Source organism: Erinaceus europaeus, chromosome 20, assembly GCF_950295315.1.
Source record: "Erinaceus europaeus chromosome 20, mEriEur2.1, whole genome shotgun sequence".
NCBI lineage: Eukaryota > Metazoa > Chordata > Mammalia > Eulipotyphla > Erinaceidae > Erinaceus > Erinaceus europaeus.
In genome coordinates this window covers 37,348,320-37,363,054 of record NC_080181.1, presented here as the reverse complement: position 1 = coordinate 37,363,054, position 14,735 = coordinate 37,348,320, and the positions used below count along the sequence as shown (strand labels likewise).

Below are 14,735 nucleotides of genomic sequence, written 5' to 3'. Positions count from 1 at the left end.
GTAGTAACAACAACAATGATAAACAACTAGGGCAACGAAAGGGAAAAAATAGCCTCCAGGAGCAAAGGATCTATAGTGTAGGCACCAAGCCCCAGCAATAACCCTGGAGGCAAAAAGGCAAAAAAATGACCACAAGGAGCAGTGGGTTTGTAGTGACTGCACTGAGCCCCAGCAACTGGAAGCAAATAAATAAAATTGGTTGGGAGGCCAGGCGGTGGGCACACAGTTGAGAGCACAAGTTACCACCTGGTTCAAGTTCTGGGCCCCACCTGTAGGGAAGAAGCTTCATGAGCAGGTAAACAGTGCTGCCAAGTGTTTCTCTTTATCTCTTTCTCCTCCTCCTCCTCCCCTCAACCACTCTCTAGCCTATCAAATAAAAGAGGGGTGAATGAAGGTAGCTGGGGTGGAGGAGGTAGCACAATGGTTATACAAACAACTTTGATGTCTGAGGTTTCAGGTTCCCAGGTTTAATCCCTGGCACCACCATAAACCAGAAATGAGCAGTACTTCATTGAAAAAAAATAAAAGGTTAGGAAGATAGAATGAGAATGCCCACTCATGTGCATGTCAGCAAACTACCAGGCCCAACATGGCCTCCTTACATCTCCCAATGTTTCCACCCAGGGAGAGAAGGGAAGGCTGAAGGTCTGCAGTTCAGGGGCATTCATGTGGTGGCATTCATGTGGTGGCATTCATGTGGTGGCATTCATGTGGTGCTTGTGGTTAGACCACATTCTAGCTCTTCTCTGGTATTATTTCTGAATAAACTTCTATTTGTTATTTAGCCAATGGCTTTTATTTGAGGACACCACCAACTATCTCCCTAGAGCAAATGAATTTTGTTGACTACTCCAGCAAAGTAACTGAGACAAATGCTCCTGGAAAACAAACAAACAAGAGCCTTTAGCTTTCAGAGGGGGTGGGGAGAAAAAAACCTTTTTTTCTTCTTGACAGCTTTTTTTTTCCTTTCTGCCACCAGAATTATTACTAGGGTTTGGAGCCTGCACTACTCTTGAATCCTTTTTTTCTCTCCCCTTTTATTTCATAGAACAGAGAGAAACTGAGAGGAGAGGGGAGACAGAGGGAAAGACATGTGCAGCCTTGCTTCACCACTCATGACGCTTTCCCTCCTAAAGGTGGGAAGTGGGACATGAACCTGGACTTACATATTCAATGCATTCAAGCAGATGTGCCACTGTTATAGTTATTTATGCATTTATTTATTGGATACAGTCATAAATCAAGAGAGATGGGGGAACAGACAGAGAAACAGAGAGAGAAATAGCACTGCAGCACTGTGTTACCACTCACAAAGCTGTCTCCCTGCAGATGGGGATTGGGGTTTTGAACACAGGTTCTTGCTCATTGTAACATGTACACTCAGCCAGGTGCGCCATCACCCAGCCCTAAACAATGTCTTTCAAAAGCCAGCAACTTGGCTCCTCCCTATGGGCCCTCTGCTTCCCTAAAGGGCAAGAGGGTCACCCAAAGTGAGAGGCAAGGATGGTCGATACAAGACTGAGAGAAAGAAAACACCTAAAAAGTCAGGCTAATCCAAAGTACAAACTTAACATAAAAATGAAAGGTAACACTTGGAACTGAAGAACAGTGTTCATGAAGGAAACATGGATTCCCTTCAGGAGTGAGACGTGAAACACAAACACAAGCATTTATTTTGAATGGGCCTGTAAAGGTCTAGTCAGGCTTTAATTTAGTTACCTTTTGCCTCACAAAGGATCAAGGCTGCTTAAGTTTAAATAATGACAATGACAGCAGGGTGAACCACAGCCTCCCATTCCTCTGTGTTAAGGATCTTGCTGTTTTACCTGGAAGTACATGAAATTCATCAGTTTTGTGACCTCGGGTTCCAGGACCTCCACAGTTTTCTCATAAATTTCCACTCGATTGGGCTGTTCATTACATTTCACCTGTGAAGAAACAAGTATGATGTAAACAGGTTTTGCTAGTCTCAAGTGTATATGGGGTGGGGGTACTTCTAGGGCAGGTGGCCAGACTAGGAGGGTATGGAAATGGATAGAAGGTGGGGTGTGGCAGACAGTGTGGGGGCAGAGCAAGCCGAGATGGGGCAGGGCTGTCAGGGATAAGAATGTGCTGTGGGCAGGAAGGGTTTTGCTGTTGGAGGGGCAAGGATAGACTGGGATAAGAACAGAAGGGGCACAGCCAGTGGTGGGTGGGCCTGCACCTGTGGAATCGCACGGGAGCAGCTCCTCCAGGTGTACAGCATGACGGCATACTCTTGGCCTTCCTCTAGCATCTCATTCTGCAATGGTACACAAGGCGGGAAGGAAAATAGTCACAAGGAAGGAGGTGCCCAGTTGCTAAAGTCTACAGAGTCATAAACTATCTTCAAGTTAGTAGTTTACATGTCCTTTGAGGAAAAGACAAACGCAAGTACCTGTATAACCAAGAGAAAGATGCGAAGAAGTGGATAGCACTGGGGGAAGAGTCACTGCCATTATTTTAGAGTCATTTAGTGTTCATCCCCTCTTTGACATTGCTACTTTTAGTGAAAACTGCATGGGTGTTCTTTAAAGCATCAACTGCTGGGAGTCGGGCGGTAGCACTGTGGGTTAAGCGCAAGTGGCTTGAAGCTCAAGGACCGGCATAAGGATCCGGTTCGAGCCCCCGGCTCCCCACCTGCAGGGGAGTTGCTTCACAGGTGGTGAAGCAGGTCTGCAGGTGTCTTTCTCTCCCCCTCTCTGTCTTCCCCTCCTCTCTCCATTTCTCTCTGTCCTATCCAACAAGGATGACATCAGTAACAATAACAATAAACAAGGGCAACAAAAGGGAATAAGTAAATATTTAAAAAAAACATCAACTGCAATTCGATAGGTTTTTTTTTTTCATTTTTCTTTTTTTATTTTATTGGGGGTGGATGAATTACAGTACACTTGTCTATACATCTGTAAGTCTTCCCAGTTTTGCATAACCATGTCTACTATATACTCTTATCCTCTCCCCCCCGACCCATCAAGGATCCCCCCAAACCCCTATTCCACCCAGGCCCCCTATTCTATACCCGCCCCAGTGTCCCTTGCTTTGGTGCAGTACACCTCCCTCTCCAGTCCAAGTTTTGTCCCATGTTCTCCCTTTCTAACTCTATCTCCCAAGTTCCACCTACATGTGGAGTCATCCCATATTCATCCCTCTCTTACTTTACATATATGTGTGTGTGTGTGTGTGTGTATATATATATATATATATATATATATATATATATATATATTTTTTTTTTTTTGCTTTTTTTCCCTTTGTTGCCCTTGTTGTTTTATTGTTGTTGTTATTGATGTCATCATTGTTGGATAGGACAGAGAGAAATGGAGAGAGGAGGAGAAGACAGAGAGGGGGAGAGAAAGAGAGACACCTACAGACCTGCTTCACCACGTGTGAAGTGACTCCCCTGCAGTTGGGGAGCCAGAGGCTCAAACGGGGATCCTTACACCAGTCCCTGCGCTCCCGTTATGTGTGCTTAACCTGCTATGCTACTGCCCAACTCCCCCCTCTTGATTTCTGTCTCTCCAATAAAGATAATAAAAAAATATAAATTAAAAGAAAAGAGAGAGATGTATTATTCCCCAAAAAACAATAAAGACACACACAGAAGACTGAACTTACCATGCTGGAGTGAACAGTTGCTTGTTCAATGTATCTTGCAATGCCTGTGACAAATGCATTTCTATCCTCAAAGTTAGTGTTGAAATTTGGCTGCAAGAAAAAAGAAAAAACATTATGCAGAGCTCAGCACTGAAGGTGGCTTGCTCAGCAGATGACTGGCATTCACCTGGTAGAGCAATGAGGACGGCGGGGGCTCAATGCAGGGCTGCTGGTCAGGCAGAGGTAATTCTTCCAGGAGGTCCACATTGGACAGCGCATCCTCCAGTGTCACCTGGGCCGCCATCCTGGCCTACAACAAAATTCAATGTCACTTGAGTGATGAGGAAGGATGGGACATAACAAACAATCTTTCTAAGGTGCTGTACTCTGGCCCCCACTCCTCTGTCCCCTTTACTACAAGCACTGAGGATGGCAAAGGTGGCCAAGGCCAGTCCCGGGAACTGTCACGTTTCCCAGGGCTTGCCAGCAGGGGACTGGGAATTTGAGGGTAGTCGTCTCCTGGTCTTCAGGGATATCAAATTCTGTCACTTTCTGCCACCTTGTCTCCCTCTGGGCTGATATGACACTCTCTTACATTTGTCCCAAAAGGGAGCATCCTATTTCCCTGCAAGCAGACCTTCCCCAGTGGTTCTTCCACACTGGGCACTCACTAGGACAGCCAGGCAGTCTGGGAGGTGGTACAGTGGATAAGGGGCTGGTTTCTCATTGCTCAAGTCCTGCCTGAGCTGGATCCCCAGCATTGCGTGGTTCTCTTTCCCACCCCATAAAAGAATGATTTTTTAAAAACTGATTAAAAAAAAAAAAAAACAGAAGGACCAGGAGTCCTACCACCCACAGTAGCCCGTAGGGACAACAAATTTGAGAGTCAAGGGACCAAGTGAACCCAAAGGGGGCTGTAGCAGAAAACTGTGTGCATGAATACCAGGGATGACAGAGAAGCTTAGAAACAAGAGGCACTTTCACCTGATGCACCTGACCTGTGTGGGCTACAGAGCGTGAAGTCAACACCATCCAGATGCCTCCCACACAGGCTGCTCCAAACTCAGTTGGCACACAGTGAGCTACTCTGATGCCACCCATGATGGCACAAGGGGAAGCCCCAACCCCTGTAGGGTTATTATAAGGTGTAGCCACATCTGTAGCCACATTCTGAGTTCTGAGAAGGCCAGAACAGCAGCAGTCTGAATGGGAAGTGGCCCTGGCAAGGTGAGAAAGTAGAAGTGGCAGGCAGAGGGAATGGGCACAGACCCAGTGTACTGGCAGGAGAGCTGTAAACAGAAGTCCCAGACACCATGGACAGGGAGAAGAGCCAGCCCACTCAAAGCTGTGTCTGCAGGGATCCAACCCTGTAGCACCCCACAGTTGGATCCCCTTTGGGATATGCACACGTGGCTCTCATGGAGCAGATCCAGATGTCCTTACAGGGGCTCTGAAAACAAAACTGACAAAGAATCCCAGCCCACAGAAAGCGGTTCTGAACTGCAGTTAGAAATTGAACCAGGTTGTTTGCCTGCTAGAATGAAAACACTGTCACTCTCCTAGGATTTAAATAAGATCCAGAGTCTCAAAATACCCCAAATGTCCAATTGTAATCCTAACTATTCAGCACACAAAGAACCAGCAATTACTAGACTCTTTTGGGAAAACACCACAACAGATACCAACACTGAAATAACACAGGTGTTCTAAGTATGTGCCAGGTTGTAAAAATGACTTCAAGGTCCAGGAAGTTTCATGTCTCTAGGTTATCTATTTGCCTTCAGAAGTATAGTTCTCTCCTGCTTTTATTTCCTCCCTTCTATGCTTCCCCCCCCTTCCTCCCTCCTTCCCTCCCTTCTTTCAAGCATTCTTCAGCTCTGGCATATGATGGTGCAGGGGACTGAACCTGGGAGCTACTGAGCCTTAGGCATGAAAGTCTTGCATAGGGAGTCAGGAGGTCACACAGCGGGTTAAGCACAGGTGGCGCAAAGTGCAAGGACCGGTGTAAGGATCCTGGTTCAAGCCCCCGGCTCCCCACCTGCAGGGGAGTCGCTTCAGAGGCGGTGAAGCAGGTCTGCAGGTGTCTACCTTTCTCTCCTCCTCTCTGTCTTCCCCTCCTCTCTCCATTTCTCTGTCCTATCCAACAACGACAACATCAATAACAACAACTACAATAATAAAACAAGGGCAACAAAAGGGAATAAATAAATAAATAAAAAGAAAGTCTTGCATAACTGTCATGCTAACTCTCCCATCTGTCCACATTTCTTAATTTTTTGCACAAGACCTACTCAGGGAGTTTGGGGATGCAGATAAGCAGTACTCAAGATTTTCAGGCAGGGGATCTTGAAATCCCCTGGTAACACTGATTCTATGACCAATTCTGCCATTTTATACACCACCAGGCAATTCTTGGCTGAGTATTCAGCTGTACAAGACTATCCTAGCACATAAAATCCATCACAAATGCGAAGTCTGGGCTGTCACCTGGGCTTCGGACCAAATCTATTTCAGATCAGATCCCAAAGACTTTCTTTTTGGATTCAATTCATTTTCAAGAATGGCTCAGAAAACTCAGAAACACTGTACTTACTAGGTTAATGGGTTTATTATAAAAGGGAAGGATCAGATGGATGAGTTGTATACCCATGGGGGCAGGGGTAAAGAAAGTCTATGCTCTCTGCCTCCCACCAGGAAGCACCCCCACCCCGCGCCTTGCAAGGCCAGAGAACTCCAAGTGGGCCAAGAAAACCCAGGTAGACACAAGTGGGGTCCCTAGCACCAGGGCAGAGGCCCCCCAGCTGCTGACTCCCTCTTTCCCTTCCCCAAAACATTTCACCATGCCTTTGCAAATTCACCCTCCCATCATACTCACTGTTCCCCTTAAGGTAGAGTCACCCCAATGCACTGACAGAGAAGAACAGAGCAAGACTCAGAACCCCATGGCTACAGAGCAGGGAGAGGAGCAACCTGACCCTGAACCCAGTGCCAGACTCTTCCTCTACTCAAAAATCCAAGCCCAAAAGCAGGAGAGAGGCAGCAAAAGCCCAACCTTCCTTATCTGGCAGGGCCAGGAAAAAGTGAGGCAACTGCTGTTAAGTCTAACAGTCACCACAAGCTATGAAACAAACAATAGTGAGCAGGAAGCATTTGAACATTAATGTTTCTGGACAGCATGAGGGTAGGTGGATGGGTGGGGAAAAGGGATGTCTTTCCTGTTAGCAGTTCAGTTAAAATGCAGTAACAATGAGTCCTGAATAGCTCAAGTTTTTTTAAAAAAGAAAGAACACCTACGCCATAAAGAACTAACAGAAATTAAAAGCAGTGAGGCTGATTGCCAACCTGCTAGCCCAGGTGGTGCCAAGAGATTAAAAAGGGAAGGAGTAAAAATAAGTGCTCCATGGGCATGTCTACATGTGGGCAAGTGTGTCTGTACCTGTGAATGAATATGGGGGCCTGTGAATCAGTGTGTGTGCAAGAGTGAATATGGGGGCTGGGTAGAGGCACAGTAGGCTGAGTGCATGTGTTATAGTGAGCAAGGACCCTGGCTCAAATCCCCAGTCCTCACATGCAGGGTAGGAAGTCTCACAAGTGGTGAAGCAATACTGCAGGTATCTCTCTGTCTCTCTCACTTTTTATCTCCCTCTTCCTTCTCAATGTGTTTCTATTTTTAAAAATTTGACAAATAAAATATATTATTAAGTTAATATGTGTTTGAGTGTGTACACATGTGGATGCATGTGTGGATATATGTAAGTACATAAGTATACACATGTGTTCTATGAATTAAAATGTACATGTGAGTGGATGTGTGTACAGGTGGGTGTGTGAGAGTATGCATGTGTGCATGTGACTAAGGGTGTATGTGCAAATGAGTGTGTACCTGTATTTACGTGTTTATTTAATTTAACTCATTTATTCATTTATTTTGCTACCAGGCTTAGCTGGGCTCAATGCAAGTACTACAAAGCTACTGCTCCTTTTTTTTTTCCTTTCCATGTTATTTGATAAATCAGAAAGAAATTAAGAGGAGAAGAGGGAGATAGCGAGGGAGAAAGGAAGAGAGACACCTGCAGACCTGTTTCATCACTCATGAAGAATCCCCCCTGCAGATAAAGTGGGGGCTCAAACCTGGATCCTTATGCATGGTAACATATGCATTTAACCAGGTGCACCACCAACCGGCCCCCACCTACCTGTCTTTATTTATATGTGTTCACATACGAGAATGTGACTCAGTGTGTGCATATGTGCACCAAAGTACATGTCTTCAACTATTCAGTCGCCCTTCAGTATGGGTCCCCCAATCAGAAACTTCATTGCAGAGACAAGACAAAAACAATGGGGCAAGTTCAACAGGCATCTTCAGAGATGAGTACTGCAGGTGATTGAGTAAGGACAGATATCTGGGGGCTGGTGGAGAGGTGGCATCAACAGAAACCACAGGCCAGAGGTCCCCACTATAGTATTAAGGTCATAGTATGGAGACAGAGCTGCAGCTGGGGGTGGGGGTGGGAGGTTGGACCTGCAAGTGCACTGTGGACCAGTGTCACAGAGTTGCAACACACAAGGACTTTTCCAAGCTGAGGTCATAACCTCAGCCTGCACTACCCAGAGCTGGACATGTGTTGGGTAGTATGCCAGCTCCCCCAGCTTAAAGCTTCTGTCTCTAATCCTGCTTAACTAAACACCAGCATGCCTGCAGGGCATTGGTTTGATCCCACTTAAAGCTGCGATCTATTTACATAAACCACTGTTAACTAAGCACTACCCTGCCTGCAGGGCATTGGTTTAATTCCCCACTGGTTCACGAAGTCTTTTTGCTCCGGCCCCTCTCGTAGTAACCCTGATATCCACCACTGTCTTTTCACTCCACCCTCTCTATGTCACACCCTGCTTCCACCCTACTTGGCTAGTATATATACAAGCTGCTTTTCTGAGTAAAAACACTTGGAATTGCTTTCCGGCTCCGAGAGTTCCAGAGTGTATCTCTTGCGACGTTAGCTCGGCACAAGTTCCAGATCCCTCTCCCACGCAGCAGCCTAGACTGGCTCCAGTTGAGTTCTCTCCAACCCAGCGCACTTGCTTGGGAAGAAGCACCCTCAGGCTATCCCGGCAGACATGGGCCAGAGGGTGAGGGAGGGGGGGCAGGGTAGGTGCTGTCTTGGTTTCACCAGATTAGAGAAGTTTTTTAAAAAATATTTATTCCCTTTTGCTGCCCTTGTTGTTTTATTGTTGTAGTTATTATTGTTGGATAGGACAGAGAGAAATGGAGAGAGGAGGGGAAGACAGAGGGGGGGAGAGAAAGACACCTGCAGACCTGCTTCACCGTCTGTGAAGCGACTTCCCTTGCAGATGGGGAGCCAGGGGCTCAAACCAGGATCCTTACGCTGACTGGTCCTTGCACTTTGCATCATGTGTGCTTAACCCACTGCACTACTGCCTGACTCTAGAGAAGTTTCTTTCACTACGAGATCACGATAGTTATCACCATATATAAAGATCACCATCGATATACCATTAGAGGCTTTTTGTTTTGTTTTTGGCTTCCATGGTTATCACTGGGGCTTAGTGCCAGCACTACAAATCCACTGCTTCTGTGGTCTTCTTTTTTTTTTTTTCCATTTTACTGGATAAAACAGAGAGAAATTGAGAGGGGAGGGGGAGATAGAAAGTAAGAGAAAAAGATAGATACCTGCAGACTTATTTTACAACTTGTGAAGCTTCCCTCCTGCAGGTGGGGAGCTGAGAGTTCAAACCTGGTCCTTGAACTTAGTACTATGTGTGCTTAGCCGGGTAGACCATTGCCCCAGCCCTCCCTCCATCCCTCATCACAGTTCTTCTCTATCACCATCCCCCGGGACTCTTCTGGAAACAAAACCATCTGAGAACACTTGCTGGCTGAATGCTTTGCATATACTCAGATCTACCAGGACATAAGGATAAAAACAAAGAGAAAGCAGCAATAAATACCAATAAAGGTTGAACCCAAGGATGACAAAAATCAGCTTGGGGATTGGCTATTCAAAAGGCTGGGGATAAAAACACCAAGTGAAACTGTACAAAGCATCAACTGTGTTTCTGGTTACTTCTGTGGCCAAGGGTCAATTTAACTCTTTCCTGGATCAAGTGCTTCAATGTAATGGGTCTCACATGCCCACAAAAATCACACCGCAGTTTCAGTTTCACTTTGTCTAGAATGTTCTAAATGCCAAGCTGGATCCATTACTATCCATGAAAGCAGAAATGAAATCAAAACCACTGTGTCAGGAACATGCCTATGAATAAGGGTTAGGCTTTCAGGGAAAAAGAAGCAGATGGGGGTTGAGGTGTTCAGTGACAGAGCTGGATGGCAGGCAGCAGTATGCAAACCAGCAGGAAGATCTGGGCATTTAGGGTGGTAGCATGGGGGACCCGTGGGGGTCTTCACCCAGCCCATACAGACCGGGCAGGGACAGCAGGAAGCAAGGGTCAGCACTATGACACAGAGAGCCAGAGGCACACAGCCTACCTGCTGTAAGCATCTTTATGGAGAAGGGAGGCCCAGGGTCAGAGCCGAGTCAATGCATCCTCCCTCAAATGCCAGTGAAATAGGAGCTCAGCACAGACACTGAAAGGCACAGTGTTTGTTTAAAATAGAAAATGCCAGGGCAGCTCAATGCCAAGGTTGCAAAACAAAGCAGAAATGCAGAAGTGACAGCCCTGATGCCCATTCTGCCATAGGAGAGAGAGCGAGAGCACACACAGTGTGTCTGAGACACCCTGGGAGTCTCTGACCTGTGCTGAGCGGGGGATTCTACTGGAGAATTTTTAACACCTCCAAATTTGCCGAAACTTGGTTGTCTAACTCCACAGCATAATCCAACAAAGTAGGGAAATCTGGAAATGTTTCTGCTAGTGCAGGCAGGGATGGACACGGGTTTTCTTCCTCTTCAAAATGCAAATAACAGCACTTACCAGAAAAGGAGACCATCCAGTGTTTTTATGCAATCTGTTCACATGTGAAATACATCATCTGAGGAAGAGAAGCACACAGTGCGAAACTGTTCCCCTCTCTCCCACATTTAAAAACAATGTGCCCTTCTGTGCTGCCAACCAGCATGGTCTCCAGATCTAAGGAAGTGTGTGTGTGTGTGTGTGTGTGTGTGTGTGTGCGTGTGCGTGTGCGTGTGCGCGTGTGCGTGTGTGTGCGTGCGCGCACGCGCGCGCGCTATGGTCTAAAGCAGAGTCCTCAGAATAACTGAGCATAATCTTCTAGCCAAGTATTACTGAAGACATCTCATTGCTCTGAAGCGCCCCCCCTTTTTAATTTTTATTTATTTTATTTCAGCAGCATTGTTGGGGCAGAGCAGTAGTAGAAATAGTAAAATATACAAGTTACCATGCAGGAGAAACCAGATTCAAGCCCCAAGGTTCCCACCCGAAGGAGGGAAGCTTCACAAGTGGTAAAAAAAATGCTGCCGGTGTCACTCTGTCTCTCTCCCTCTCAATCTCCCCCTTCTCAATTCAATTTCTGGCTATCTCTATCCAATAAATAAAGAGACAATAAAAATTATATATATATATGTCCTGGCCTCTTTCCAAGGAATCTGTAGTCTTCTAGTGAGAGGACAGTTTTCCAGGTTCCTTAGCCTCAGCCCAGGATGGGGTCTATTTTACCTCCCATGGCATGCCCTCCCCCAGGCATCCTGCCAGTGCCCCACTGTTTTTTGTTTGTTTGTTTGTTTTATTTTGTTTTTATTGGATACAGACAGAAATTGAGAAGGGAGAGAGACAGAGAGACAGCTGGAGCCCTGCTGGCCTCTTGTGAAGGGGCCTGAACCTGGGTTCTTGTGCATTATAATACACTCTTGTGGACTTAACCAGGTGTGCCACCCTCGAGGGCCCCATTCTGCCCAGCAGACCCTCATTGGTCAGAAGCTGCACACATAGCAAGCACTCTACTGCTACTTCTGACAACTGCAATGGCTCCTTCTGCCTAGAGCTGTGGTTCTCAAAGCATATTCCATGGAGCCTCTGAGTGTCCCTGACAGTCAAGATAAGCAACTCTGTCTGTATCAATTTATATCCTGATATGATTCCTGAGATTTGTGTGGAAAAAAACTTCTTTAGCACTAAAATAATGAATGAAAAGTGGGAAGAGCTTTGGGATTCCAGTCTTAATCCCTCAGCTCCCAGGTACTGCTTAACATGGCTGTATCAGCTCCATAGTCCCACTGTTTCAGGGCATCCACTCGGGTCCCACAAGGGAGGTTCACCCAAGCATATGGGTAAACGCCAGATTCATGGCCCCATCCCATAATGCTGGGTCCAGGCAGGAACTGCTGTGGTGGGTGGCTGTTGCCCTCTATGGTCTGGGATTCAGACACAGCTCAGTTTACTAATCAAGGACATTTTCTTATGATTATGGCTGTGGTCTCCATCTGCCACACAGAGTCCAGTGCACATGGATGAGATACTAAGAAAACACAAAAGTGGGAGTCGGGCAGTAGTGCAGCGGGTTAAACGCACTTGGTGCAAAGCACAAGGACCGGCGTAAGGATCCTGGTTTGAGCCCCTGGCTCCCTACCCACAGGGGAGTCACTTCACAGGCGGTGAAGCAGGTCTGCAGGTGTCTTTCTCTCCCCCTCTCTGTCTTCCCCTCCTCTCTCCATTTCTCTCTGTCCTATCCAACAATGATGATATCAATAACAACAACAATAAAAAACAACAAGAGCAACAAAAGGGAAAATATATATATATAAAGAAAACACAAAAGAAGGTCAGCTCAGTGTATTCTTTTTATCTATTTTTTTAAAATTTTATTGTTATTTTCCCTTTTGTTGCTGTAGTTGTTGTTGTTAATGTCATCGTTGTTGGATAGGACAGAGATAAATGGAGAGAGATGGGGAAGACAGAGAGGGGGAGAGAAAGAGAGACACCTACAGACCTGCTTCACCACCTGTGAAGCGACTCCTCTGCAGGAGGGGAGCCAGGAGCTTTTGACTGGGATCCTTAGCCAGTTGGTGAACTTGGCGCCACCTGCACTACTGCCTGACCCCCTCTTTTTATCTATTTTTGCCAACAGGGTTTTATCACTGGGATTTTGTACCTACATGACCACACTGTTCCCAATGGCCTTTTTTTTTTTTAACTCTTTTGCTTTTTCTTTTCAAGTTTGTATAGAGGATGAGATACAGACGGGGGGGGGGGGGGGGGGGGCGGGGGCGGGGTCAGGCAGTGGTGTACCTCGTTAAGCACTTCACAAGTGGCAAAGCAGATCTGCAGGTGTCTTTCTCTCTATTTTCGCCTCATCTCTCAATTTCCCTCTGTCCTATCCAATTAAAAAAACAAGGCGGAGGTGGCACAGTGATAAAGCTTTGGACCCTCAAGCATGAGGCCCTGAGTTCGATCCCCGGCAGCACATGTGCCAGAGTGATGTCTGGTTCTTTCTCTCTCCTCCTATCTTTCTCATAAATAAATAAAATCTTGAAAAAGAAAGAAAGAAAGAAAGAAAGAAAAAAAAAAAAAGGAAAAATGGATACCAGGAGCAGTAGATTTGTAGTGTGGGTACTGAGCCCTAGTGATAACCCTGGAGGCAAAGAGAGAGAGAGAGAGAGAGAGAGAGAAAGATCAACAGAGAGAATGACACCTACAACACTGCTCCACCACTCCAACTCCTGCATATGGGGACTGAAGTTTTGAACTAAGATTCTCACATATGAGTGACCACTCTGACCCCAGCGCAGAGCTCTCTTTCTGGTAGTACAGACCAGCTGTACAGTCTTCTGGCACTTGAGGATCAGTCAGATCCCTGAGAGAGCTCCCAACCTCCCTGCTAAACAGTGGGGCTGTCTATACATGTTGACGTGACATGGTAACAGTTTTAGGCCTGTGGGAACATAGCTGTCACCCACCACACAGGCCAAGCAACAACCTGGAGACCTGGCACTGATATGCATGCCAGGTACAATGAGCCCCCTAATGCTCAGAGGGAGAAGCATGGTCTGGGGCTGCCCATGTGCTCCTCAGGATGCCAACAGCTTGGATGGCTATCAATGCACAGCTGCAGAGGACATGGGGAGCAGTACTAACCTGCCCAGCCCCACCAGTCCACTCTCACCCTCCTGCCACCACTGCTTCCTGCCTATCATTTGAATAAACAGTGTTTCTACAGGGGGAAAAAAAAAAAAAAGGAAGGAAGATACCCTTGGCAGCCTCAGCATTCCTGTCTAGACAGAATGATACAGTGACCACATCCTGGAGGCTGCATGTTACATAGGGCCCTGGGCACCACCCAGACCACCTTGCAAAGCAAAGCAACTTCACTGCTCCTCATTGGGCCTGGGTGTTTCCAGCTGCTTGAACAGGAAGTCTTCCCCAACCCAGCCCCACCCCACCCTCAGCTCCTGGACTTGCCCTGGCGAGAGAAACAAGTCTCATGTGAGAATCAAGAAGCCTGCCAACCCCAGTCCAGCCCTCCCTGCACACAGCGAGCTCCACTGCTCTCCTCCCAGGGTTGAGAAGGCTGCAGAATGCCTGTCTACATCTCCTCCCAAACCATCTATGCCTCTTCTCTCCTGTCCCCATCCCACTCTCTTATAAGTGTGTGTCTCTGGGGGCCAGGCTGTGGCACATTAGGTTAAGTGTGCAAGGACCTGGATTTAAACCCCTCTCCCCACTTGCAGAGGGGATGCTTCACAAATGGGGAAGCAGGTCTATAGTTGTCTCTCTACCTCTTTATCTCCCCCTCCCATCTCAATGTCTCTGTCCTAGCAAATAAAAAAAATAGAAAGGAGGAGTCAGGCGGTAGTATAGTGGTTGAAGTGCATGTGGCACAAAGCGCAAGGACTGGCATAAGGATCCCAGTTCAAGCCCCCGGCTCCCCACCTGCAGGGGAGTTGCCTCACAAGCGGTGAAGCAGGTCTGCAGGTGTTTCTTTCCCCTTCTCTTCTTCCCTCCTCTCTCCATTTCTCTCTGTCCTGTCCAGCAATGACGACATCAATAATAGCTACAACAATAAAAAACAACAAGGGCAACAAAAGGGAATAAATAAATAAATAAATATTTTTTAAAAAGAAAGGAAAAAATGGCTGCAGGCAGCAGTGGATTTGTGTTCCAGCACTGAGCCCCAGCAATAA

The 14,735-nt window shown here is 46.7% G+C and overlaps 1 protein-coding gene across 2 annotated transcripts in view; it reads right to left on the bottom strand.

Moving 5' to 3' along the window:
• Window positions 1–14,503, bottom strand: part of CYFIP1 (cytoplasmic FMR1 interacting protein 1) — a 114,059-nt gene extending 99,556 nt beyond the window's left edge. The window contains exons 1-5 of one of the 2 annotated variants that reach the window (XM_060179242.1): window positions 14,485–14,503; window positions 3,803–3,925; window positions 3,637–3,726; window positions 2,204–2,281; window positions 1,827–1,928 (exon numbers count right to left, since the gene is read on the bottom strand). In XM_060179242.1, the coding sequence (XP_060035225.1) occupies window positions 1,827–1,928; window positions 2,204–2,281; window positions 3,637–3,726; window positions 3,803–3,919 (387 nt within the window). In that variant the 5' untranslated portion in view covers window positions 3,920–3,925; window positions 14,485–14,503. Of the gene's footprint in view, window positions 1–1,826; window positions 1,929–2,203; window positions 2,282–3,636; window positions 3,727–3,802; window positions 3,930–14,484 lie in introns of those variants that run through there. The other variant, XM_016192858.2, reaches the window with a different exon arrangement.
• Window positions 14,504–14,735: the final 232 nt, after the last annotated feature.